This window comes from Taurulus bubalis (assembly GCF_910589615.1).
Source record: "Taurulus bubalis genome assembly, chromosome: 5".
In the NCBI taxonomy this organism is placed as follows: Eukaryota; Metazoa; Chordata; class Actinopteri; order Perciformes; family Cottidae; genus Taurulus; species Taurulus bubalis.
In genome coordinates, this window is record NC_136593.1 from 15372352 (window position 1) to 15398576 (window position 26225).

Genomic DNA, 26225 nt, shown 5'->3' on the forward strand with positions numbered 1-26225 from the left:
CCAGATTTTCAGTACCTGAATGATGATGATACAAATAAACACCAACAAAAGCTGTAATCGGTATTTAACCTGACTTTTTAAGAAAATATTTTTTCTGTGCAAAAAGGACCATTTGATTTACTTTACAAATAATATTTCTTCATGTAATATTTAGATATGAGTAACACTTTGTAGGACATTAACAAGTGTAATAAAAGGGAGTTGTTAATGTGTCTCTTGAGGGGCCAAGAGCCGGGCCACGAGGTGACACTAAAGTGCTGTGGTTTGCATTAGCTGTGGAGTTATGACCATCACGCAATATAACAATGGGGGGAAATCCACAGGTACATATATTTATACAACATAGTGTTTGGTGTTGTGTGTGTGTGTGTGTGTGTATATATATACTTTTTTCATCCCCAGGGGGACATTTGTTTGTGGCAGCAGCAAGCAAAGTTACATAGGAGACATACAAATATTAAGTATGGAAAATACTTATATACAGTATTGAAAATACTTAATCAGAATCAGAACCATTTATTTGCCAGGTATGTTACACATAGGAGGAATTTGTCTTGGATGGTGGTGCATACATTAGACAATCAACAACAATCAACACAGTGCAATAGAAACATATTCAATTTACAATAGAATATAAAATAAAATGCACAGACAAACGGATAACAGTACTACAAACAAGTGTAATGTAAGTGTATGTCAAAGTGTAATGTTAAAGTGACGTGTACTTCAATATGAGGTATGAAGTATGAAGTATGAAGGGCTGTGCAGGGGAGTGACCGGTAGGAAATTGTACTGGGGGTGACAAAGTCCCCAATAACGGTGCTATCTTAAACCCAGAAATATAAGCTATTAGAAAAAATAAAACAAAAACACGTATAATCTCTCTGCTTATCAACGGTGGAATCACATAAGCCCCTGATGTATCCACTTGAGGCAGTATAATTCACATGAAACTGCAAGGCAGCTGTAGAATGAAACAGCGCTCCACATTTGACTACATTTCCCACAAAGCACTCGGAGTGGGCGTGTCTTCCTTCTAGTGTGGGCTGTCCCTGCTGCTGTTGAGCTGGGAGGTGACCGTGACGGCGCTGTCTCGCTGTTTGTGTCGGGCGGAGGGGAACTTCACGGCGGCTCCGGGTGTGGCTTCAAACGTGATAAATCTCAACGCGGGGAAAGAATGCGTAACAGCAATAGGGATTAAACAAAAAAATATAAGAGAAGATATTTAAAGCAACAAAGATAAATATCCTCTGAAAAGCGGCTAGTGTGTGTCTGGTAGCCTCACTGGCAGCAGGAATCCGTGTGCTCGCTTTTCAACAGCTGGAATACTTTTTGTTGCTGAACTTCGTGGCTCGTTTTTCGTGTGTTTTAATCTGCTCCGATGGTCTGCTGGAGGAACTACCGGATGCGCTAAAAGTCCCCAAAAGTTGCTACAAGATTTGTTTTTCGGGCGCAGGACAACTTCCACATTCTCGTTCGAGATCACTAAATGCTGGACAACTGACTGAATAACCAACGAGTGTTTGGGGGATTTTATACCTGAGAAATCCAAGTTCACATCGCAGGACGAAACGTATGACTCACGTCCCCTCTCGCAAGTGAACGGACTCAGTCACGTTTGTCGCCACTCTTCAAAAAGGGAAGTCGCCTTACTCAACTTCAACCCTTGTTTTTTCAAAACGTTATTTTTTTCCGGTCCCAGCCGTTCAATATATATATATTTTCCCTGGTGATATTTCCCCACTAAGCAGCAGTCCTGAAGCGTGCTCTAGGAACCATGGGTTGCACAGTTAGTCAGGAGGATAAAGCCGCGGCCGAGAGGTCTAAAATGATTGATAAAAACCTGAGAGAAGATGGAGAGAAGGCGGCGAGGGAAGTGAAACTGCTGCTGCTGGGTGAGTAGTCTGGCACGACACGCAGAAAGCCTTTGCAAAAGTATCACATTCATGCTTCCAGACGAATTGTGCAACCGCATGAAACACTTGACACTTTGTACAAATATGACACAGGGGCATATCAGGCAAAAAGTCCAAGAGTAAGTACATTGTTAAGAAATTATATTTATTATAACATTTATTTGGCCCTTAAAATGTGGCATTCATTCACAGACTGCCTCCTATTGAAGTGTTCTTCCAGTTCCACCAGAACTCTTTGAGTTGTTTGGGCTAAGTGTTCAATCACCTCCTTAACAGACAAACGTGGCAGGAAAATGCCATTTGTGTGAGTGCAGTCATGTGCACTTGACATTCCACTGCTCCAAGTTCAGATGTTAAAAGTAGCATGTCTTGGTGCCCTCTGCCTTCATCCTAGGCTCTGCTTTGAGAGAAACCCATATGTTTGGTCAGGTTTGACATCCAGCAAATGATGGCGTTAATTGCTAAAACCCTGGATGTTGAGTGAGAGATCCGAGCAGAAGGGTCTGATTTCTTTCGACAGGGCGTTTTAAAAATAGGCAGTCTTACATTTGCAGTGGTTTCCTCCCACCAGGATTGAACTGAGGGGTCAGACATGACAGGGTCTGCTTGATAATGAGTGGACTGCTGTTTGGACAGAGGGTGAACAGCCCTGATGGTTCCCAGCACTGGCTCCAGCTCACATGTGCATGAACACAAAACAACTGATTGAGAAGTAATACTTGGTAGCAAAGAGAGACAGACACTTCCCCAGGCTTTTAAATGTCTCTTTAGCTTTCTGAATGCCACACGGAGCTACTGGACATATTGCTTGTGTCTGCAAAGTCCTTTAATATTGAAGCCATATTGACATCTTGTTTAACGTCCTACATGCTTATCCATTTTCGATGGTCCTATACCATTTTCTACTGCCTGCTTTTTTTATAGAGCGAGGATCCACTAAGATATACAACATTATACTTGATATGCAGCTTCGGCATGCAGAAAGAGAGTAGCAAGTCTTATTGGCTGCTGCTTATAAACTAATACGTTGTATTTATTGAAAGAAATCATTAACATCCTACATATGATCTCACAGCCATTGATTCACACTGTGGAAGTTACTGTAATTACTGCTCCAAGGGAATCAAATCAATTTTGAGTGAGTCATTTTGTTCAAATAGACTGTGATTTTATTGAAAACCCCTCGCTGAACATATGCTCAGGTTCAAACTAATATTGATCCTCTGAGCAGAGAAATATACTTGAAATATAATTATTATTTCTACCCCACTTTTAAACATACTCTCCTTGCTATAGCGATGTATACATCTGAAGTAGTTTGGTTATTTTTAGTTAACACATGCATTTTGTAACATAATTGATTTGTCATCCTCTTTCCTGACAGAAAACAGGAAATTTTGCTTAAAGTGGTAGGGAACACATAATGTGTTTTTCTCTCCTGGGTCTTTGAAGGGACGGCTGGTTGTTAAGTTGTGCCTTGGTTAGAAGGCTAATTACATACTCTGCTCTGTACAGCAGGTCTCATATCAGTAATTACCATCCGGCGCAGTGTGTGAGGGTGGAGAGGAATTATGAGAGAGGTCTGAATCTGAACCGAGGGTTTGTAAATGTGTGCGTAAAGATTCACGTCATGCAAGTAAGACTTTTTTCTTGTGCATTTAAAAAAAAATGCAAAGGCTGCATCAGGATATACAACTGCAATTTCTTGTGGAGGATTTTCTGGTCTCTGAAAAGTGAAATCTAAATCCTAGCTGTGTCATGAATAAATGCAGTTTAATTCCTTCATGACTGAACTAGATTCAGTGGAGTGAAGTCAAAGAGCGGGTTTCAGGGCATTATTGTTTCTTGGAAGATTCAGTCCATTGAATGATAAATTGTAGTTTTAGCTGAAATCCTGATATTTCTAGCAGTATGTGTGACAGAGGTGTGACATCCTTCCAGAGGTGTTACATCACGCCTCCAGGTATGCTTTTCAGCTCTCCCATCTGCTGCCATGGTATCTGTTGGAACAGCTGAGAAAATCTGCCTGCTTCCTATGTGGCCACACCAGTAAACCGTCTGGTCTCTGTCCAATAAAGCCTAACTTGTAACTTGTAATTCCATGTCCCTCCTAAAGCAAACTCAAGAGACTCTTGAGACGAGGTGTTGAGGTTGAAGGATGCCTGTTTCTACTGAAATGATGGATCTCTATTTGAATAAACTCTGAATCACTACCATCCTTTAACAAGCAGAGAAAGTCTAGCCACAAAAGTTCACATTTGATATTGCAATTATGATTTCCATAATTTGAAACTACTTTTCTCAAATGCTTTACCTAAAAGAAGGCCGTATTAGATTGTTGTGTCTTGTTAGATGTCCCCAGAGAAAGCCATTAGTTAATGTAGCATAGAGGACTTCATACCGTTAAGGCTTGCGCTTTCATTAACAGGAAACACTCATTCACAGGCTTCTCTGCTGATTCTGGTCTTTGATTGACATTTAATCTCTTCCACGTCCACAATAACAAATTCTCCTCTGACTTTAGTTGATTTTCTCTATTCTTTGGCTTACCAACCTTTTTTTTTTTTCTTCAGCTCAGCACAAATGAGAATCTCCTATTGGCAACATGCTCCGCTTAAACTGAACAGCAGCCTAGTTGTAGGAAAGATCGCTGCATGATTTAACACACACGCACACGCACAGAAACTTCTCTTTAAATCATGCATCAACACATAGGCTCAGAGGCCTGATAGGTCATGCTTGCATACTGAATGCATGCATGCTGCTAGTGGGCACAAAGGCCACATCTACCTCTAAAATAAACAGAAAGCCATTTTACTAAAAACATCTTCTATGTGTGTGCACATTAAAAGAAGCATGCAGTGTGTCATGGAATACTCCCTATCAACATTGTAGAGGTGATAAATGAAAGAAAATATAGACAGTTTTATAAGGCTGCGGTGAAAAAGATGCTGATCATGTTCTTAGAAGACAGATAACTGGCTCTATTTTAAGTCTTAGAAACAACCAGTGTGGCAGCACTGTTATTTATTTCCATTTGGGACAGTGGAGGTGTTGTTCTGACATGATTGATATACGAGGCATTCACTGCAGTACACCTTATAGACTTGGTTCATGACTTGGTCGTTGCTTCTGTGTTGAATTGGCTTGGATTCCATTACATAGCCCTTCATGGTCACTGCAATACGACTGCCACATGTGACAATGTAAGGCTGACTTACTGTTTAGCCTGCAGCTGGTATTATTCGTGATCAAAGCATCAAATGGTTAGCCTAAAATGAAGGCGGTAGCCACATTTCATTCCTCATGCCACGGAATGAGAAATGTACTGTTAATGTTTTCCGGCTAAGAATATATTATCTTTGTGTGGAGAGGGGATGCAGAGAGAAGCTGCTGTAACTCTGACACAGTTACCTTGACTGTATCTACCTACAGACACTGGTCTTTATTATGAACCAACATTGAATTGTTTTAACCACTGAAGAAAGGAAGAGCACATGATATGAAACCAGTCGTTTTCACTTCCTCTGTTTTGCTCGGGTCTCTGCAGTGTGCGTGAGGGAGGCTTGCTCATTAATCTGCATAATTTGCCAAAGCCTTCGTAAGGAAGCAGGTAAATGGACTCCCAATGATCGCTCCAATGAAAAACTTGGTTAGATATACTTGAATAGTGGATATTACTAGGAGTTAGCTAATGCAATTGTAGCATAATGGTACCATGATGCCAGTAATAAACATATATGAGCGTATACGTATGCTGATCACAACAGCAGCACAAGGTGTCTAATAGTAAGAACTGCCTGGCTTTTATCCTGCGTTTCTATCTCTTACGGCATTATTTAACACATATACACACTACCTTTACAATTAATGTTGCATGATTCCTATCAAAATAATGCACATCTTTAGGATAAATATTAAATATAGGAAGTATCAGCAGTGTTAACATTATCAAATGCCTAGCCCTAAATAGAACCGTACACACATCTACACAGTAGTGTTACATTGTGTCAACGTGAAAGTTATGTTCTATATTGCTTTATCTATTGCTGATCGCAGCAACATTGCAGTGCAGCACTAACAATACTTAATTTTAGGAGTTGCAACAATTTTTTTGGAAAATTTCTCATCGATTTTCAACATTTTATCCCAGATTGATAAATCTGACGGCTCTAACTACGTTTTGTGAAATTAGCGCCCCCTCCATTCGTACCACAAATACATTTTCCTTTCGTGTTTATCTCGTCATGCAGACAGTATCACATCACCTGGGCCAAGGTTGACCACAGTACCCATCAGTGGAACTTCTACTATGAAAATAATTGAAGGATATCTCTTCAGTACTGTTTTTTTAAAAGGCTTAGACGGTAATGTAGTTCACAACACCACGTCATCAAGATTACGAGAACAGTTTGTCCCCTTGACAATTCATCTTTTGAATTAATGTATTGTGCATTATTGTATTTTATTTTCCTTGTTGCAATAAAAGGCCACGGCCAGGCACCCTGGGCCTAAGGTGACATTTTAGCTCATCTAATTTTATTAGGCTGTAACCACTGTTGCACGTCTTCAAAGGCAGTTTCCTCCTGTGGCTTCCAGTAGAACAAACGGTTACCTTCATCTCTCTGGAACACTTTGTTATGTAACTTTCTCAAAGCTTAGTGCTGCAGACTCAGTATTGATCAGAGAGAGAAGGCCTCTATCGACTAGCCCAGTCACTGCTCCCATTTGTGAAAGCTATCAAGCCAAGAATAGTTGAGCTGGGAAGCCTGGTAGTATAGTTAGAGAGGCAGGCAGCTCAGGACCCCTCTGATCGAATCCTGTTATTATCTCTTTGCCAGTTGGTGATTAGAGGTGTTTGACTGGTCTGCAGAATTCTGGAAAGCTGCTCCTGTTGGGCCCAACTCCTTCTCCATTTCCTCTTTACACCTCTCCAGGTTAAGGGAATGTGATCAGAAAAACTGAAGAAGTAAAACACAACATGAGTAAAACGTTTTAAATGAAGTTGCAGTATTTCTCTGAAAATAATCAAGCAGGCAGCACATTGTAGCCCAAATAGTCACCTATTGACAGTATATTGTCATGTTTGATGACAGCACAAGGTGATATGTTCTACTGCTGGTCAGCCCATGTGGTCTGTGCTGCATAGACACTGAGTTCCTCCCTCTTATTAAAGTCAGTGTCTGAGTTTTAGTGGGTGTAATTACTGTAGTCTGATTATAGAGACCTGGGTTTCCCTGGAGAAACCGAGTCAGACTGACATGTCCTCAGGTATAAACAGCTCTATGTCTGAATGCCTGCTCTGGCAGCGGAGCACACTTTTTTTTGCTACCCCAAGAAATCTCATCTTCACATTAGCTACATAGCGGCTACATTGTAACTGATATTTACAAAAAACACAATTGGCAAAAATGTGCGAATTCTGAAAAGGTTTATAAAATGAACAGCTGCCCTATGTTTTTTGGGTGACTTGACCGTGTTTACTCAACAGTCTGCACCACAGTGCTGCCCAATTAGCTATATGACGCACTGGGCAGCAGAGTGTGTATGTGAAGAGGCAGAATATCCTGCAATTACAGAGAGAGCTCCGAAGATAAAGCCTGCTCTTGCAGACTGTGTGTCTCAGTGTAAGTCCACAGGGACATGCTGCACTATCCTCTCTGCTGTGGAAATACTGATAGCTTAAAAAAATCCTCCACCCATACGTAAAATCTTACCTCCACACGGCAACGCATCTTTGCTGCTTTATACCTACATTATTTATTGAGGAAAGGCAATTTGTGTCCTGTGTTGCGTGTGCATCCCGAGGTGCATAGATAGTAATCTACCTTTTTTGACTGCAGCCCTGAGGATTCGCTTTGGTTCTGGTCCCCACAGGGTGTGAAGATGATTGACATCGGACCAGATCACAAGCCCAATTCTCTGTGCACGCCCTTTATCGTCGATAATGTCTGTAGAAGGAGGGAAGTAGATACTGCAGCATGGAGGCCAGCAGACAGCCCTGCACAGACACCGGAACTGTTGCAAAATGCAAAGCTCTTAGTGAGAGCCAGAAGGATATGGGCTCAGATACAGAATGTACAAATGAGTTCACTTGATGTCTTTTTTTTTAAAGTCTGTTCACCCAAATTACAGAAAAAAAAATTCCCAGTCAATCATAAGGGTATGCAGCCTCATATATTTGGCTTAGCTTCTAGCCAGCCCAGTACACTGAATGTGAATGGCATTTCCTTTTTGCTGCTCAAAGTATTCAAACATTAGAAATTTGGTTTTGCCAGAATATATGTATATTATAATTGTGGTTATTTTGGACAATTGGCACACACCTCTTTCAGTAGGAGCTTTTTTTTTTACCAAAGATCAAAAAGTTCTAAAGAAAAAAAAATATATATATATATTGACTGTGGTTATCTGGAGTCATCCCGGGTAACAAGGACATCGTTTGTGGTTAGATAACATGCTGCTGATAAGCTGCTTGTGAGTACCACAAACAACGTTGTATTCACCTGCATTGTATCGGGGTGGTTGCAGGAATGTCAGTAGTTGAGGTCTGAAAACCTGGGTGAATAAATCCCAATTTATCTGCATGACTAGATACCACTAGGGGCAAGAGAAGATGTCTTTTTTTCTATTTTGGATTAACTGACCTGCTGATGCACATCAGTGAGTATTCTGGCTTACTTCCACATTGTGCCCCAGGGCCAGAAAAACCTTATATTTTTCAGTTTTAAACCAAACTTGATCGCCATTATTCTGTAAAGTCCATATAGTGGTGTTCCCTGTAGTGCTGCTTATTTTGCTAGGATCCTGAACAAACACACTTCACTCCTCAAGTTCATGACCCCCCCATAGCGTCACCAGAAATGTCAAAGTTCCCTTAAGTTATTTTGCTTACATTTCCAAGTGCCCTTGGGGACTGGGGCTGGGGGCTTTCTTTGTCTGAACATTTCATTAAACACACATACAGAAAACCATTATCCCCTCTCTCCCCTTCCACAACCCATTTCCTCCTTCTGGCCATTATAGAAAATGAGCTCACGTCACTTCCCCTCTATCCTCATCGGGTTATCCTGTCATTTTTTCTGGAAAGGCCGGTGCTCCTGGGCTTTCCCTTTGTGCCGGCCTGCACTCTCAGCTTTGTGCATGTATTTATGTTGAAACCAGATAAAATCCACTTAAACAACCAAATGTCAAAAAAAGAAAATAGCTCTCAGTTTTCAATGGCGGCTGTGACTCTGTGGTACATTTTACTCAAGCAATCTTGGAGAAGCGGGCAGTACTGCTGTGGGGGCTGAGGTGGAGATAAAAAGAAGAAAGAGAGGAGGAATTTAATTGCAGACGTAATCCTAGTAGAAAGGCTCATGACATAATAAGTAAGGATGGAAGCAGAGGGAAGGCCACAGATCAAATGTAACCAAGTGGAAGATTGCGCATGTCTGTATGATCAGCTGGGAGGCTTAATTTAACCAAAAATATCACTGCTGAACTTCACAGTAGTTCCCAGAAGTGTTGTAAAAAAATGATGGATGCATATCTAGTCCTCTGTTCTCTCTTCTCTCCGACAGGGACTAGACAAACACTCCGCTATCTTTTTTCTAGAATGTTTGTGCTCCCTAAGGTGTGTATTTTTTTCAGTGGGGTATTGAAAATGGTATTGGATATCGATTTTTTTTTTCTTCTAAATATATAAGTAAATTCCAGTCGTCTCAGTGCATCCATGGTTTGATCCTCTCGGTCCCTTCATCTCTTCTTTTGTATAGCTGCTGTTCAATTATGTTCTAGGTGGTCGAGAAAACTTGGAAGGGCGAACAAAAAAAGTGCAGAATGTGGGGAAACAAAAGCAGGCAGTTTCTAGCTGACGAGACGGAGAGAGATTTTATCTTGAAAAATGTCAATTGGTCTGTGTTTTGTACCGAGTGACAGTATGTCGCTGCAGAGATGAGAAATGGTGATGTAGTGATTCTGTCAGAAAGCAGAAATCAGAGGAAAGGGGATGTGTCACTCTCCCAGAGGCACAGGAAGCAGTGGGGAACTGCTTGTAACATCTTCCATCAGTGTGCCCTACACTTGTGTAAAGTTTCTAGGTTCACTCGGGACCTCACTTGATCTGCCACACTCTGCTGCTTTCAGCTGCTTCTGGCTTCTGTTGGTTTATCAGTGAAGAAAGTGCATCAAGCGAGATGCCTAACATAACTTGAGCAGCAGGCGCCCCATGTGAAGGGGATAGATGGGGATAGATGGGGATAGATGGGAATAGTTTAAATGTCACACTGGGTGAGGGTATGTGTGTTTTTTTTTCTCCCCCGGGCGGCTCAGGGTGATAATGTTGTGACAGCTGCGCTGTGTTACTGTAATCGAGAGCTCAATGTTTTGCAGTAGTGTTTGTCCTCAGCTCCGGACAAACAGACCCCTTTACAGCCGACGTCAAACATATGCATGCGCATGTTGGCAACGTCCAGGCTGGTCAGCAAAAAGTTGGCTTTAAACATTGAATTAAAACCGTTAACAGCATCAAAATGTCCGGTTGTTACATGTTCGGTGGTCAGAATCAATATTCCAACAGCAAACTCAAGTTCTACGAAGCCTTGGAGGGGGAATCTCGCGATTCTATTCCAATTCAGAGGGCAACGATGGGATTATAAAACGATTATCGATTCATCTTGATGCATAAAAATCTGGCAATACATGATTTCTTTTTTTAGTGTATCTGCATTTTTAACACATTGCCTATTTGTAATAATTCATGATTAAAAAACAGATTCATTTACTTCCATTATCTTTTCAATCATATGTAAACTAAACTTAAAGCCACTTTGATATTGGGGTCACTATGACTTCTTGAAACCTCATTAACATCCGTATATTCAAAACAACAGTTACATATTTTCTATTTAAATCTCAATGAAGCCAAACCTAAACGAGGTTAACGGTTGACATGTATTTGACATCTGAGATGAAACCAGACAGTTGAAATGCCCGTGTGGTTGGGGGTTGCTTCACAGTACCGGTCATAAATATGCTGGATTACTACAGTCATATTATAGCCTTTTATAATCAATAAAGGTGATTCTGTTTCAGGTATTTTCCCCAGCATCCCCTGCTGTCCTAATCGCCGCAGCCCAAACACCCTCACCACATCGAAATGAATGGGAGTAGCGTTTTTGATTTGATTTGGTCTGAATGCAGTCTTAGCACTCTGGAGGCTGGCATGCTCTCTGAGTGTATTTTTCTTATTTCTCCAGTTACATTAGAGCTGAATAACCTCACCAATATTAATGCCACCAGAAGACTCACGTCGATGCTGTGAAATTGATTTGAGCCCAAAAATTAGACCTGGGTTTTGAAGGAAATGTATTTCTTTGTGATAAATTACTTTGTATCAATAACACTTTGTTCACCTTCCAAAACCAATCAGAACTTTCTTTTTTTCTACACATTATGATCCTCTGTGGACACAAGCCATTTCACGATTATCAAATAAGAGAAATTGAGACCATAACCATTTCTTTTAGCTCATTGTCATCATTGGATGTCCTCATATTTCTGAAAATTAAAAGAACAATCTAATAATTTAATTTAGTTGTATTTTATACTAAAGTAAGCGGCGTCAATGTCCCATATAAAAAAAGAATAGTATTGGATCATCACTGAATGCACCTTTTTTTTTTCTTTTGCTGTCATGTTAAAATCTCTCCAATGCTCTCTTACCATTTTTGAACATGTTCGTGTTGCAGATGGAATTGATGTAATTTCCTGTTTCAACTGCCTGTCACCCTCCCCAATCTGTCACTTCCTCTTTCAACTGGCTGCATGTAGGAGAGAAGTAGATGTGAGCCTTTTGTTCAGCTGGTTGAGGAAACCAGCACACCCATCCTGTGTCAGTTCTCTGGTTCTGGTCCTCACTGTTTGTCATACAACAAGGAAGCCCGAAAACAAGTCTGAAACAAAAATGGGCCAGTCGCATGTTGTGTCTGCTGTGCGAGCTGTGATACTTTGGGACAGTTATAACTCATCTTTGAGACATAATACTCAGTCTCCATTGTTATTTGCCTGAACACGCCCCTCAAGCTAAGAGAGATTCTTGGAAAGAATGTAGCAGAGCCATAAAATGTTTTGTTTTCCACCTTATAAAAATAACAACTCTTAAAGCAGCAGAACATAATGAAGAAATGTGTGTGAGACCCCATCCCAAGCTCTACAACTTTAAAAAGATGTCCTTGGCAACACAGGCTGGGTTGTGCCACTTGTAAATTGTTAGTGGGTGTTATCGAGGGCTTTCGTGTGGTTTACAGTTCGGCATGTGGAAGACATGCTGACATTCCCTCAACCAGTTAAAAAAAATGTTTCAGGGAAATGTTATCAGTAGGCTGGTTTCTCGGTCCCTTTTGTGATGAAAAGGTGATTTATTAGTTTTGTATGTCGAAGCATGCTGCTGTGTCTCCTCCCCACAGAGACTCTGTGTGTGGAAACAATATACAAAGAGAACAGTTGTATTTAAAGCAGGTGGTCTCAAAATGGTTGTTTATACAAAATTCAGTAAGAAACCAAGAGTAAAATAAGCAGTGGGCATTCTGCTGTGTTTTACAATAACATAACAAGTAACATACAGTGTATTAAAATAAGTAAAAAACTAATGTCATCACAATCACAATGATTTTTGGTGTCATAGAAATATTGTCAACAGCATTTCTGTCCACCATATAATATAAACTAACACACCCACACACAAACAACAGCTATTAATGGCTAATTTTGGCCGAAGTGAGATTGGGTGGAGGTTTAGGAAAGGCATTTAGGTTTTATTACCTGAGTTTTCATCTTCAAGGGAATGGGGAGAAAATGCTGACTTGGCTCGAGGGATAACGTCCTCCAGGAAGGCTTTAATCAGACTTGTTGGCAACCTGGGAACTGCTACTGCTGTGCGTGCGTCTCATGAGACCAGAACAGCACACATTACAGTTGTTTTATGGTCCCAGTAGTGTACAGGTGTGCGCATGCCTGTAGTGTGAACATATACTGGATTTGTTTGTATGTGTGCTTATATGGGAAGAAAAGAAGCTTATTGCACTGATAGGGAAATAACTTCATCCTCCGGCCTTGACTGGCCAGTTTTTTTTTGTTATATTAAATCTTCAGCTGCAAACTAATCACTAAATTCTCAGGAATCTTTTTTTTTTATTGGTTACTTTCAAATGGGCTGGTTTTGGTAAAAGGTTCTCACCAATATGTTAACATGTGTTAAAATGCCAGTAGAAACCAGGTTTTATTCTCTCACTTATGATATATGAACATGCAGCAAGCAAGAATTATATAATGTAAATATTATTAGGCTTTGGGCTGTAAAGCCCTTTTTATAATGATTAACTATTCCTCAATCCTCACTTTTACATCATTCCTTCTATTCCATTTTGAAGCCGACTCTGGATGTTACTCCAGTCTCGCACTTTCCACTTAAATAACTCAATTGCAACAACTGTGCCAATGGCGCTAGGAGCTGTGTGCCATCCACTCCTAGTGCAGTTTTTGAATGTGAGAGAGCCGGAGGTTAGGAAAACTAATAAGTAGAGCATAAGATGGTCTCATCCACATTATTAAGAATTCCTTCTCACACACAGGGGAGTTCATTTTGGTTGAAATGATGCTTGTGCCGATGTTGCAGATAAAGGTGCAAGAGAGAGAAAATATGTAACAGAAAAGTTATTTATGTACCACACTTCTCCTGGCTTCAAACATAAACAATCACATTGGCTGACGAGTCAGGGCGAATTGAGATAACTCTGAAGCTAGATATGCCCTGAAGCGTATGTTCATAAAAATCATAATCGCATGCTACCCAATCCTTTTTTTATGACCCTTTATTTCCATGTTTGACCTTTGAACCTTTGGGATGAGGTTTGTAGTAATATACTACTAGATAATGATATGGGTCAGTGACAAGAGGAGAAAGAGAAAGCATAAAGAGTTCACTTCTGTGAGTTTGATGGGAAGGTTTGTGTTTTGTCTTCATTTAGTGGCTCCTTAGCTGGACTGAAGCTCTCGTCCTGCCAGAGGTGGAAATTAGCCGAGTCCGTTCAATTAAGTATTGTACCTAAAACAATTGTTTAGCCTTCCACTACATTTCTTAGGAAACTATTGTACTTGTTACTACATTTTAGTTACATGTGTCTGATGAATGTAGCTAGTTTGTAGATTATACAAGACATACAATAAAAAAAGCAATACGAGTTAAAACTACCCAACAGTAAATAATTGATATGACTTGGCTCCTTACCTACAACCCTCAAATACTGCTGACATGTTGAAAAGAATAATGTGAATCTATGAAAGAGATGATACTTCAGAATGAGTTCTTATTAAGTTTTTTTTTGTCAAGTAAATTGATTCCAGACACATGGCAGTATTTTTTCTTGCTGGTTGCTAGCTAATTGGGTTGGGTGATATGTTAAAACTTTTCAACTGTCCACACAACAGCAACCGATTGCCAATATATTTGCGCAGGTCGACCCCACCAGCTAAGCACTGACTCTCACCCGTTCTTTGGAGGCAGACCATTAAAATAGAAAAAAAAAGACTTAAATTGGCCAAGAAAAAAACAATCGTTGATGTACTCAGCCACTTGTTGATAGCTATATATATTCGTTCAATTGCCCAGCCCTAGTACCACAGTTACATATTTGATAGTGTTTCCACTGAAGCTCTGGAGACTCAACTGAGGGCAAAGTTAGATGCGATCACATTCAGTTGAGTCCAACACCAAATATGCAACAGTTTCACAAACAACTCATGACCGGAAGGAATAATGTAACCATAATTTCCGTTTAACTCACTCGAGATATTTGCCCCTTACACTTGAAGAAGGCATAGCGATTAGTTTAGTTCAGAGTGGGAGCGTAGCTCTGTATTAGTACAGAGCTACGGTCTGTAACAGTCCAGACACATTAGAAATTTTTGTGCAGGGCTCTCTGAGTCAACAGTTTTGGAAAAAAAAACAAAAAAACACTATAACAAGAAAGAGAAAAAATATTAAATATGAAAACACTATAAATACGGCGGTATATGTACAAAAGGTGGTCGTATGTATTGGATACAGTTTTTAAGAAATGTTAAATTACAGTAATAAATAAATAGGCTAGTCTGAGTGCTGTTCCTATTCACAGTTTTGTTTTGCCATCAGTCTGACTGTGGCAGGAAAGACGCTGTTGTAAAAATGTGTTCTGTGGGTGATGATGCTGTCCGCTCTGCTGTGTCTCAGGTTGTACGTGCAGTGTTTGTGTCTGAGCAGAGAGTGAGCTGGGTGGAGTGAGTCTCTGATGATTCCCTCTGTGCTTTTCCGACAGCGCTGCACATACATAGAGTCCATGGAAGGAAGTGTTGTCCCTGTGATCCTCTCCGCAGTTTTTCGAGCCTTCCTCTCTGCCTGTGTGGTGTTACCATATCAGACAGTGATGCCTGCAGTGAGGATGCTCTCTATCAGTCCTCTGTAGGCCTGGGTGAAAGGGTGATGGTTCAGACCAGCTTTCCTGAGCAGCCTGATGAAATAAAGCCTTTGCTGGGCTTTTTTCACTGTGGCTGTGGTGTTAAGAGTCCAGCTCAGGTCAGATGTAATCTGCAGTCCCAGGAATCTGTAGCTGTCGGCCCTCTCCACCTCAGTCCCTTTGATGATAAGAAGCTGCAGAGGGGGAGGATTCTTTCTGAAGTCCAGTATTATTTATTTGTCTCGATCAATTTGCCCGGGCGGATAGTATTGAAGGCAGAACTGTAGTCCAGGAAAAGCATCCTGGTGTACATTCTGCTGCTTTCCAGGTGTTGCTGAGTGTGGTGTAGAGCTATTGCTACCGCGTCGTCCACTGTCGATTGGAGCGGTAGGCAAACTGGAGGGGGTCGACGGTGTCCGGGACCGTGTGGTTGATGTGTCTGAGGACTAGTTTTTCCAAGCACTTAATGGCAACTCGTGTGAGTGCCACTGGCCTTAAGTCATTTAGGGTGGGTGTGTCTGGTCTTTTGGGGACTGGTATGATGATGGAGGATTTGAAAATACGGGGGACTACAGCCTGGGATAGTGACAGGTTGAAGATGTCGGTATACACACCAGCTAGTTGTTCCTCACAGGCCTTCAGAGCTTTGAAAGGAACTCCACGAATAATCTAATCAACCAGATTGCACTGCCGTCCTGTAAAGGGGGGGTACGATTTACAGCAGGGACCAGAGAAAGAGAGAAGAGAGAGGTAGGGAAGGAGAGCATGGGTTAGCAAACTGAAAGAAAGTAGTGAAAGGAAGGGGGGCTGTGTAGCTATAAGCAAAAGCCTGGAGTTGGAGCAGAGCAGGGTGCAGCTGAGCCTCTGGCAGGGACACATCACTAAGGGCTTTATTGTGATTTGTAATTATGTGGTTTTCTGTGGGGCCTCAGTTTGGTGCGCTCCCACACTGAGGCTCTTTTTAGCCAGGGAATACTGAGTAGGAGAACAGAGAGAGGGTGGGGTCGGGGTCACTGTTAACTATTTCTGTTAAACCAAGAATGATCAGACATGGCTGGAGCTCAACTGGAGTACAGCCATGCACAACACTGTGACTCAGAAACAGTCAGGTATAGATTTAAATGCAGACTTGTTGGAAAAAGGGTTCCATTTCCTTTCTGTGTTCAATATGCGTGTGGTTATAAGATGTTTGAATTGGAAAACTCTGCATTTGTACAATCACCAAAGAGGAAGCAATACAAAATATGTGAAAGACTAGACAAGCTGCTGATATGTTTATCAGAAGCAAGTCAATAGATATGTGTTAAAATGGGCACAGCAATAAAGTGCACCACAGTCAGTCCGAAGGTTTCTGAAGCGGTATGTGCATTGACAGCCGCCTGACACCGTGCCAGTTATCTTAACAATGTTGACATTGACACGGTAATATGGCCAAAGTCTTCTATCACGATATATAGTTCATATCCCGATAACAATATATGTCACTCATGATATAGCATGTTTTCTGGTAATTCAGTAAGTAAATAGTCTATATGAAATAACATCATGGTTTGTATACTCATGTGTGTGAATACATGCCAAATGGAATGTTCTTATTTAATTAACAGTTTCAAGGGAAATTATAGAGAAAAACTGACTGTTTCCATGCATGCACACTAATACAGAGTAATCCGATTAAGACAGTAGTTTGTTTTAATTACACTGGGGGTATTCCCGTAAGCAGAATTCTTATCAATTCAGATTTTCTGAGAAAATTGAGGATAGGCATGGTTAGGATGGGCATGTCATTATCAAGATAGATGATGCGAATAGGAATCATGATATGTCAATTTAATATTTCATAACGATATGATTCCATTGAAAGACAATTCATTAACATACTGAATTATCGCTCAGTTCTAGTCAGGACCTCAGATTGTTTTGTAAAGGGTTACATTATCGTGGTACTGTACTGTCTTGCTAATTTTCCTTTTAATTGGTAGCGATGTATGATACAAACACAAGCTACAGTAGATTATAGTGGGCAGCACCTTATGAAAATATCTTCATTGATGTGTTGTTTGTTTTATTGTGAGATTACAACAAGCTGGTAGAGTTTGCAGAGCTGTCAGTCAGTGTTGTGCGATTGTGTGTGAGAGATGGCGGTTGTCTCTGCAGTGGCTCAGCTTTCCCCAGTCGTGTGCTGACTAAGACCTGAATCCTTATTCTTGGCAGCCTCGGGAGACAGAGGATCCCTTTATGTAAATGTAGAAGGAAAAGACAAATGGGCTGCAGTGTTTTGAACACACACAAAAAACACACTCAAAGATTTTTTCCCGAAAAAGAGAAGGGAAGTCACAAATGTAGGTGTCTTCCATCTGAATATGAAAAGCTATGAAAGGAATTATGGACCTGAGTGTGAAGGAAGGCGCTTGAGGGGAGAGCAGATGTGATAACAAAGTGCTGGAGTGTTAAATTGCTGTGCTGCATGTTTTGCTGTCAGTCTTTAGCTGAGCTGTGCCAGCTACATTGAAGAGAGCTGACAGCTGTACTGAGGAGTTTGAAATCAGGGCAGGAGCACAGCTTGTTATGCCTGCATGCCACTTTAATTTGAGTGCCTGCAAAGCCAGGAGTTAATACTATAGGCTGCATATCTGAAATAGTCTATGGTGTTTGTTGTGATATTGATTTGAGTTTGGTTGAAGGCTGGAAGCTGAGCGTGTTCAACAGTAAATACAACAGTAAGTACTGTTAATAGTTTCTTTAATTTTTAGTCGAACATGCTGTGTACAGACCGCGGCTTAGAGCATTTCTTAGTATCTCCTTATTGATCACTCTTCTCTGAGTCTGCCCTTAAAAGCAGACAGAACCAAATGCAGAAAGTGATGCATTGACTCAAACCTGCCCACAAAAGCTTCCAGTTGCAGCATGGTTGATTTCCTGTTGTTCTGCTTTCTTCTCTTTTTTGCCTGAGAAAAAAACACTGCAACTCTCTATGACAACATGCAAAGAAATATCAAATAAGATTCAAGACAATGTGGTTCCGCATGGCTCAGTTTTCTTAGTCACACATCCTCGCATAATCTGTTAAAGTGGATCCCCTTTCTATTGCAATTTCTATAGGCTAATGCCTGAGGAGAAAAATTATCTGCACTCTGTGCTCAAGTTTGATTAAAGACTATGTTGAAATGAGGCTTTGAGACAGTGGAGGATTCTGGGCTGCAGCAGTGTGGGGGAAGGCCTCCCTGCTTTCTCTGGTCTAAAGAGACCCTAAATACAGCTGTTCTCCTCTTTACACAAGGGCCGTTTTGTTCACAATGTCTAAATTACTGCCCATCTCAACCCAGACACACGTGTAGTCCTGATGTTTTCTACTCTCTGTGTTTCCATTGGCTGAGCTAGTCTCATATTGTGGTTCAGGAGAATCAAAAACGACGTAGTTTGGGTTTGCAATCTGGGAAGCAGAATCAGCGCATTTCATGAGCTGTAAAGTCTTCATTTTCAATGTTATTCTTTTTTTTATTTTTTAAGTTTAGTTATAAAGTTAATTTTGCAGATATTATATACTCTGCAGGATAAAATGATCCAGTGTAGCGTCATGTTCACATCATGGTTACCTGAATGACTTAATGGTGTTACCTTCAAGATAGAAAGAAACGGCCATCAACTGAGACAAACGGTGAGAGTGTATGAATACAGGCAGAGGGAACAGGAAAGGCAGGGCCGGGGCGACGCAGCGTGTTTCCTGTGAGGCAGGAAGTGAGCAGGGTCAGACCACAGAAGAACTATGAGTTTGAGCTGCTGCTCCCAAAAGCCAAAATAAACAATCCATTCATGCCTCACTCTTCCCTCTCATTTCTAACTTTACACTAATTAGACTACTTTTCAGTGTTGTATTACTGTCAGCAATGACACTATAGGGTGAAACAGACACTGTAGTCATTTCTTCCTCCTCAGAGCTCAGCAGATTCTTAAATTGCAAAGTAAAAACATTGGCTCCTGATCCCTATACCTGGAAACACCTGTGTTCATGTTGCTTTTGCCGCAGAAGGTTACTGTGTGACAGAGCTGATCGTATAAGTAATGCAGTATGAGGAAGGATAGGAACGCGAGGATCAAACCATAACCTTTTACATGAAAAGAGAGAAAATTAAAGGGACAAAGAATTGGATGACTAGAGAGAGAGAGAGAGAGAGAGAGAGAGAGAGAGAGAGAGAGAGAGAGAGAGAACCTCGAAACTCTGCTTTTTCTGCTCCCACATTTGACCTTTTTGCTTCATTGTCGGACTGAAAACAAGATCCATATAACGTATGTGACTGACTTTTTTATTTATGACTATGGGATATTTGGACGGCAAAGAAAGAAATTCACCAACAGTTTTCACATCATCTCTGTTTCTTGCATCAAAGCTCCATCTCACTTGAGTGTTGTGTTTATTTTCAACACGCATGCTGAAAATCATCTCGGAAAGAAGAAAGCACTCTGTAGAAAACAATAATGCAGCATTCGGGAATCCTTTCCGTCTAAAAATGCAGATTTACCAAATATCTATTACCATAATCTACAACATGCTGCTCAGAAAGGGGAGACAACTCCCCTCAATCAGCTTCTCAAGCCATAGGAGTATAGTGACATAACAGCAGCCAGTATTATTATATCAAACGTTTGATCCTTCTGCTGGTGGTACCAAAAGTACTTACTCTTAGTCCAGTATGATGACTTAATATATTTAATTAGATTTTTCATAAAATCAGATTCATGATTACACCTTATGTCACCGCATCCGTCATACACAAAGTATACACCCCCAATCTTTTCTAGACATGCATTCATTGCCCACCACAAGTTGAATTTTGAAATTGTAAGTTTGATTTATACCTCATTCTCCTGTTCATTTTTGTGTGACAATGATTCAGTTTGCATCAGTAGAAAGTTCCTTGGCAACAAACCAAAAGTGGAATCTACAACTGACAAAATCAAGGACATCCCACTAGTGGTATTGAAGTAAATGGTGAAGGAAACAAATGAGTTCTTCTCAAAATTAAAAAACAATGACAGAAAAATTGACAGCTCTGGGAAAGAAATGTGCAAACTTGCTGGTGAAACAGCCTGTTGCAACTAGAAAAAAAATAATCTCTTGAGAAATTTTGCTTTTTAGTAGAATGAGGTGTTCTTGACAAACCGGAAAACGTTTACTCCCAAATTCCTGCAGTACTTTTGATGTCTCTCTTCAATCTGAATTGTCTCTTACACTGTTCTGACGGTCCTCTCATAGACAGGAAGTTAGTGCAGCATTTCACAGAGCGTGAAGGTTCCCACATTCCTTTTTAATTGTGGGATTTTTGTGCATAATAAAACTTGAATGAGGACTGTTTACTGGGAGATTTAATGGCATATGGACACTTTAACCTCTGCTGCACCATGTCTCCGTACCTCGGCTTGACCTCAATGGCAACTGCAGTTTGCCCTGACTTCCTGTAGACGGTGTTAGAAAGAGGAGGGGCGTTGAAAAGATGTCTTTTTCAATTTCAGTTTTTTTCCTTTGACGCCAACTTCCCCTTCAGCAGTGAGCCACCATAGTTTTTGTCCTCTTGAACGACAAAGGACAGTGAAATTGTAAAGGTAAATCAATACATAAAAGTAATTGTGAAACAACTGTTCTATGGTGTTTACCACTGCGTTGGTTCCGTTGAGCAACACATCTGAACCTTACGTTTTCCACTGGTTCTGCACGGGCCTTTAGCAGACTGTGGTTGTACTGGTCTGCTTCCAGTGTGAGTGTAGAGCAGGGCGTTCCTGCAAACGGGCGTTCATGCACAGCGAATGTACCCTGGATAAATACAGGTATAAAAAAAAGCACTCATTCCTTATCGCCACCTTGTCTTTGTGCCATCTCCCGGATGGAGCCATGGCCCTCTCGCCAGGCTGCGTTGTCATGGGAATGTTTTCGTGGTTGAGATTCAACTCTGAGGCTTTGCACTCAGTGTAACAGAGTTAATGAATTAATCTGCTTTGTCTGATCATCTCTGACATCATGTTTGATGTCTTGTGCATGTTGGCTTCAGTCAACGTTAATTGTTAACGTGTGGAAGGGTCCAGATAGCTTAGGGTTTCAGCACTCTGGTTACTATGGCGATTATCACTGGAGCAGAGTGTGTTTTGAAAGCAAACAAGTCTGTTGTGGCACTATAACCGGCTGGGAGGATGCCACTGATGGCAATGAAGGTGACTGTTTGCTGCATGTCTGTTTCTAACCTTGTCCACCCCTCCCCTATTTTAAAGCCAAAAATGACGTACCCAAATTAAAATGGCTTTAGCTTCTGAATCACTGACTATATGCATCAATGAGGTCCTGCCCGGAAAGAACACCCCCTAAAGTTGCTTATGAAAGTGTCAGAAAACCTGTAAGTCATACAGAAATAGAGCAGTGGGCCTTTGAAGTCAGTGGAAATGTAAGATCTGTATCCGCCTTAAATAAAAAAAGTATCTTTCAGTATAAATAACTGCCTATGGCTGTATCTGTACAGGTAAATTACAGTATAGGGCTGTAACTACACTATCAGTGAACACCTGCCTCAAATTTGAAGAAGATAGGATAAACTATGACCATTCTACAGTTTTTTTCATGAAAAGATCCAGATGGAGCTCCAAAAAGGACATTTGAAGCATCTACTCCATTTTTTAGTGGAGTTTTATTTTGCATTGTTATTAGTGGTTATTACACAGTTATACACATTGGTATATGTTTGTGGTAATACTAAAAATCAATTGAACAGTTGTACATTTTAAATGTGTGGTATCAGTAAGTAGCAGACTGGCCGTGCGTAATAGCGCGCGAGCGTGTCTGCAGGTGGCTTAGTTAAGCATGACTGTATACCCCAGGAAAGCTCTATTTGCATAATGCAAAACATCGTTAGAAAGCCAGAAGTCTCCTCTAGACGAGGGTATTGACAAGCCTAACGTATTACCAACTGTTACTAATGAAATGCAGTCAAACAAAACCGGAGCAAATCAACGTTTCCAGGGCACGGCATGGATAGCTCGGTCTCCTGGCTTCAATACATTACTGTCGGTGCACACACAACGCTGAGCCAGATGCTAACAGTGTACAATATTAAAAACAGGCGTCATTATGATCAGCAAAGTCAGTTTTAGGCACAGACACACCATAATGAAACATCAGAAAAAATTATGACAAAAAATAGGTTTGAGGTAAAAGTCCTTGCCTTTTCTGAAGCCGCTAGCTCCATGATAACATCCACTAGTGCATCCACTCGTAAAGTCGGGTGTATCCTATAACTTTCGCTATCGAAATGCTACAAGACCCTACTTGCAGAGGTTATCGCAACTTTCAACTGTGCGTTTGGGCTCCTCTTGTGCATAGGAAATAAAAGAAAACATGTTTGTTTTTTTTGCAAAGATGAGGATTTCCTGAATGCTGTGATACTAAACATGAGCATGTTTATTGACGTGGTCTGCGTGACTTGGGTCTTATTTGCATAGTTTTGGCCATCATTCGTATCTGTTATGATTCTATAAAGTTTGTTTGGAACTAAACAAACTGTCAGATAAATAAGACAACAATAGAAGTATTGTTAGGAGAGCTTTTGTTTCACTTTACAGAGCACTCGTCTGTTTGTTTGGTGTCTGTCTATCTCCCACTTTCTCTCACTGAGTCTCTTTTGCTCCCTCTTTCGAGATGTGGGGCCGTCACTCTGGTCAGCTGCAGAGAGAGGAACCTGAAAGGAAGTGGAATAAACAAAAGGAAAGCAAGCCAAACAAAGCTGCAATGAGGCTTTGGTAGACATGCCAGTTCAGGGGCAACGTGCGCACACAAAGAGCTCTCTGTGAGAGTAGCAGTGCTCCGTATTCCTAGGAAGTGCTCACGCAGTCACACACAGGCATTACAATCACACACACAGCAGTGGTACGCAGAGATAACTGAAGCATACCATGGTTAATCCTTTAGTACACAATATTGTTTTTGTAGAATCATCTCTTACTTTTTGCTAGACAAGTGACACACTCACCAGTGTCAACTCCTAAAAGGACTTTGATTTGAAGATAATAATACTTAGGTTTCCAGAAGGAAGCAGTGGTAGTAAGTAGTCCTTATGGAAGGATTTGAATGTATTGTATATTAATTGTCACAGTAGTTGATGGAATTTTTATGACATTTGCTTACTCTCTCTGGGTTACATAGCTGTTGTTTAAATGTCAAAAGTATAAAACTGTCTAACCCTCTGTATGTGGCTGTGCTTCATTCTGAACTGCAGCTTCTGTCAGTTATACACCATAAGGCCACTATAAACAAATTACATTAAACATTAACACAAGTGACCTGTCCTGAATCTAAGAGGCAATTTGAGCAACATAATTATGTGCTGAGCTTCAGAAGTCTGTAATTTTGAGACCAATCAAAATGTGTGTACTTGTTATCCGTGTTGGCACACTGTATACTTTCTAAAACTTGGGCCACTTTGTGCTGCACCCGAGAGGTAAACAACGGCTTACTCTTTTATTTTTCCACCCCTTTCAATCCTTCTCCTGCATTTCTCTCCTCATGTGAACAGTATAGCACAAGTGGTTCAGTGAAGTGTGGATTGGTACATAATAGCATTTACTCTGCTGATGTAATTAGGGTTATTGCTTAAAGTACAAAACCACAGTACGTGCATGATGTGTCATGCAAGTAAAGGAATACCAGTATGGATGGAACACACATTTTGAGAAAAAGCACTGACCGAATTATTCTTTTTCTTATTATGGCACAGTAATGCATGACTTTCGTGAACCATGAGGTAGCAGAGGGGCAGTAACATCCTGAAAAGGTCAGCTACAGCAGCCAAAGAATGGAGAGAATTCATGAGTCTGTAAAGAGTCAAAGTTTAAAGAAGCTAGCGCAGGAGTAGTGATAAACACCATGATCAGAATAGTAGATGTAGAGAAAACAGGTTCACAGTCACAGCACAATGTGTGTTGAGAACACAGGTAACTGACCCTTTGCTAAGCCTCGCCCCCCCTGCTACTCCGCCAAGCTGGAATCCCTCAGTAAATATGTCAGAGAGAAGCAGACAGAAGGGTCTACAATATGTGTTTGAAGGGTATATCCAGGATGTCCCACTGATTCAGCTTTTGAAAACAGGTAAAAAAAGAAGCCTAAACGCAGTGGAAAAGTGAACCACCACATTACCTGGTGATCGAGACAGAAGACAAGGAAATTAAGAAATAACTACGCAGCATAGAAGTGTTAAAAGGAGTTCATTATGAGGTAACGTACTCTGCTAATGGTAACTCCACAGGTTTTAGAAGCGTATATCTCCTTCCAACCAGTATCACGATTACAGAAGGACACAATCACATGACCTTGGAAGGAGCTGGTCAATGCTAAAGTATGATTCGCCAGTCTGCGTTTGAGAGGCGGGACTTGACGATCAATTGTTGGTCAGTCATACAAATGTGAAAAATTAAGTTACATTTGTCTCTAAGGAGGTCCAGGCTCAGGGCTACACCCCTAGAGTTTTTGTTATGATGATGATAATAACTATAATAACAAATAGCTGCCAAGAAAGAGCACAGGAATCCCTGTGTGCTGCTGAAGAACAAGTTGGATCTACTATCTATAATGTTAGCACTTGATTGAGTCTCATCATCTTTGGTTGACAACAGTACAGAGAGAGCTTTTTAGATGCATCATGGGCTGATAACAGTTATTATAGTAGTGACATCACTCATCACCTAGATCTTTCAGTTATGTTTACAGTCCCAATATCAATAGTGACACCTGAGCTTTAAGTATCAGCCGATACCGAGTACCAATCTGATCAGTGTTCAATTTAGCTACATGCCAAGTGACCGGGATCATTGTTTTATGTGTAATGCAACATCAGGTTAGAAAGTAGAAGATACATGCATATATTTAAGCAAATAAACATAATTGTTCTTTATTAAGATATATTTATTTATTAAATATACATATATTTGTGTCCGTATCAGACCAATTTCAGTATCGGTATCGTTGCGTCTCTAGTCAATTCCCATCATGATTTATAAAAGACACACTGTATAAGAATCAGAATTGAAGAGTATTTGTTCACCAGCTACTCATAGCTTTACTTTTGTCCAACAAATTTTACATGAGATCTGTGTGAAATGTGAGACTATTAACGTCCTTACTGCCTTCATGAAGTGACAAATCGACTTGAATTATTTCAAATGGAAAATGAGGAACCTTTGAGAAACCTCTGTTTTCACCCCTCCTCTTTTCATTTCCTGTGCTTTTTTTAGGTTGCTTTAGCAACACAGAATTGGAATAAACTTCCTGTCTATTTCCCGGGATTAAATGCGGCCTCTTATGGCACATATTTTCTTCCACTACAATTTCTTGCACGCTCCAGATTTGTTGATTCTTACGCCATTCATCGTTTCATGTATATAATTAGTATAACTGGTATCTAGATATTATTAGCATCATGCAGCACTGCAGTTTCTTAGTTTAACACATCTTGAAGCATTTCTCTTTCTAAACAGCGGTTACAATCATTTTCTCAAACTCTCATATCTCACTACAAAATGTAACGAAATGTACACAACACACATAGCCTACTTTAACAAAAAATACAAAAAATGCAGTGAGTCTAATATTTAACACAGACCTGTGACTATTTGGTTTTCATTATCCATCCATCCATTATCAGCCGCTTATCCGGGGTCGGGTCGCGGTGGCAGCAGGTTCAGCAGGCCGACCCAGGCTTCCCTCTCACCCGCAACACTTTCTAGCTCATTCTGGGGGACCCCGAGGCGTTCCAAGGCCAGCCGGGAGATATAATCCCTCCAGCGTGTCCTCGGTTTTCAT

At 40.7% G+C, this 26225-nt stretch overlaps 1 protein-coding gene across 1 annotated transcript in view; it reads left to right on the forward strand.

Annotated features, from left to right (window-relative positions):
- Window positions 1-1222: 1222 nt before the first annotated feature.
- The window catches only part of LOC306736448 (guanine nucleotide-binding protein G(i) subunit alpha-2-like), a 49458-nt gene continuing 24455 nt past the window's right edge, over window positions 1223-26225 (forward strand). Inside the window, exon 1 of the mRNA XM_079218087.1 lies at window positions 1223-1895. Coding sequence (XP_079074213.1) covers window positions 1778-1895 — 118 coding nt within the window. The 5' untranslated portion in view covers window positions 1223-1777. The remainder of the gene's footprint in view (window positions 1896-26225) is intronic.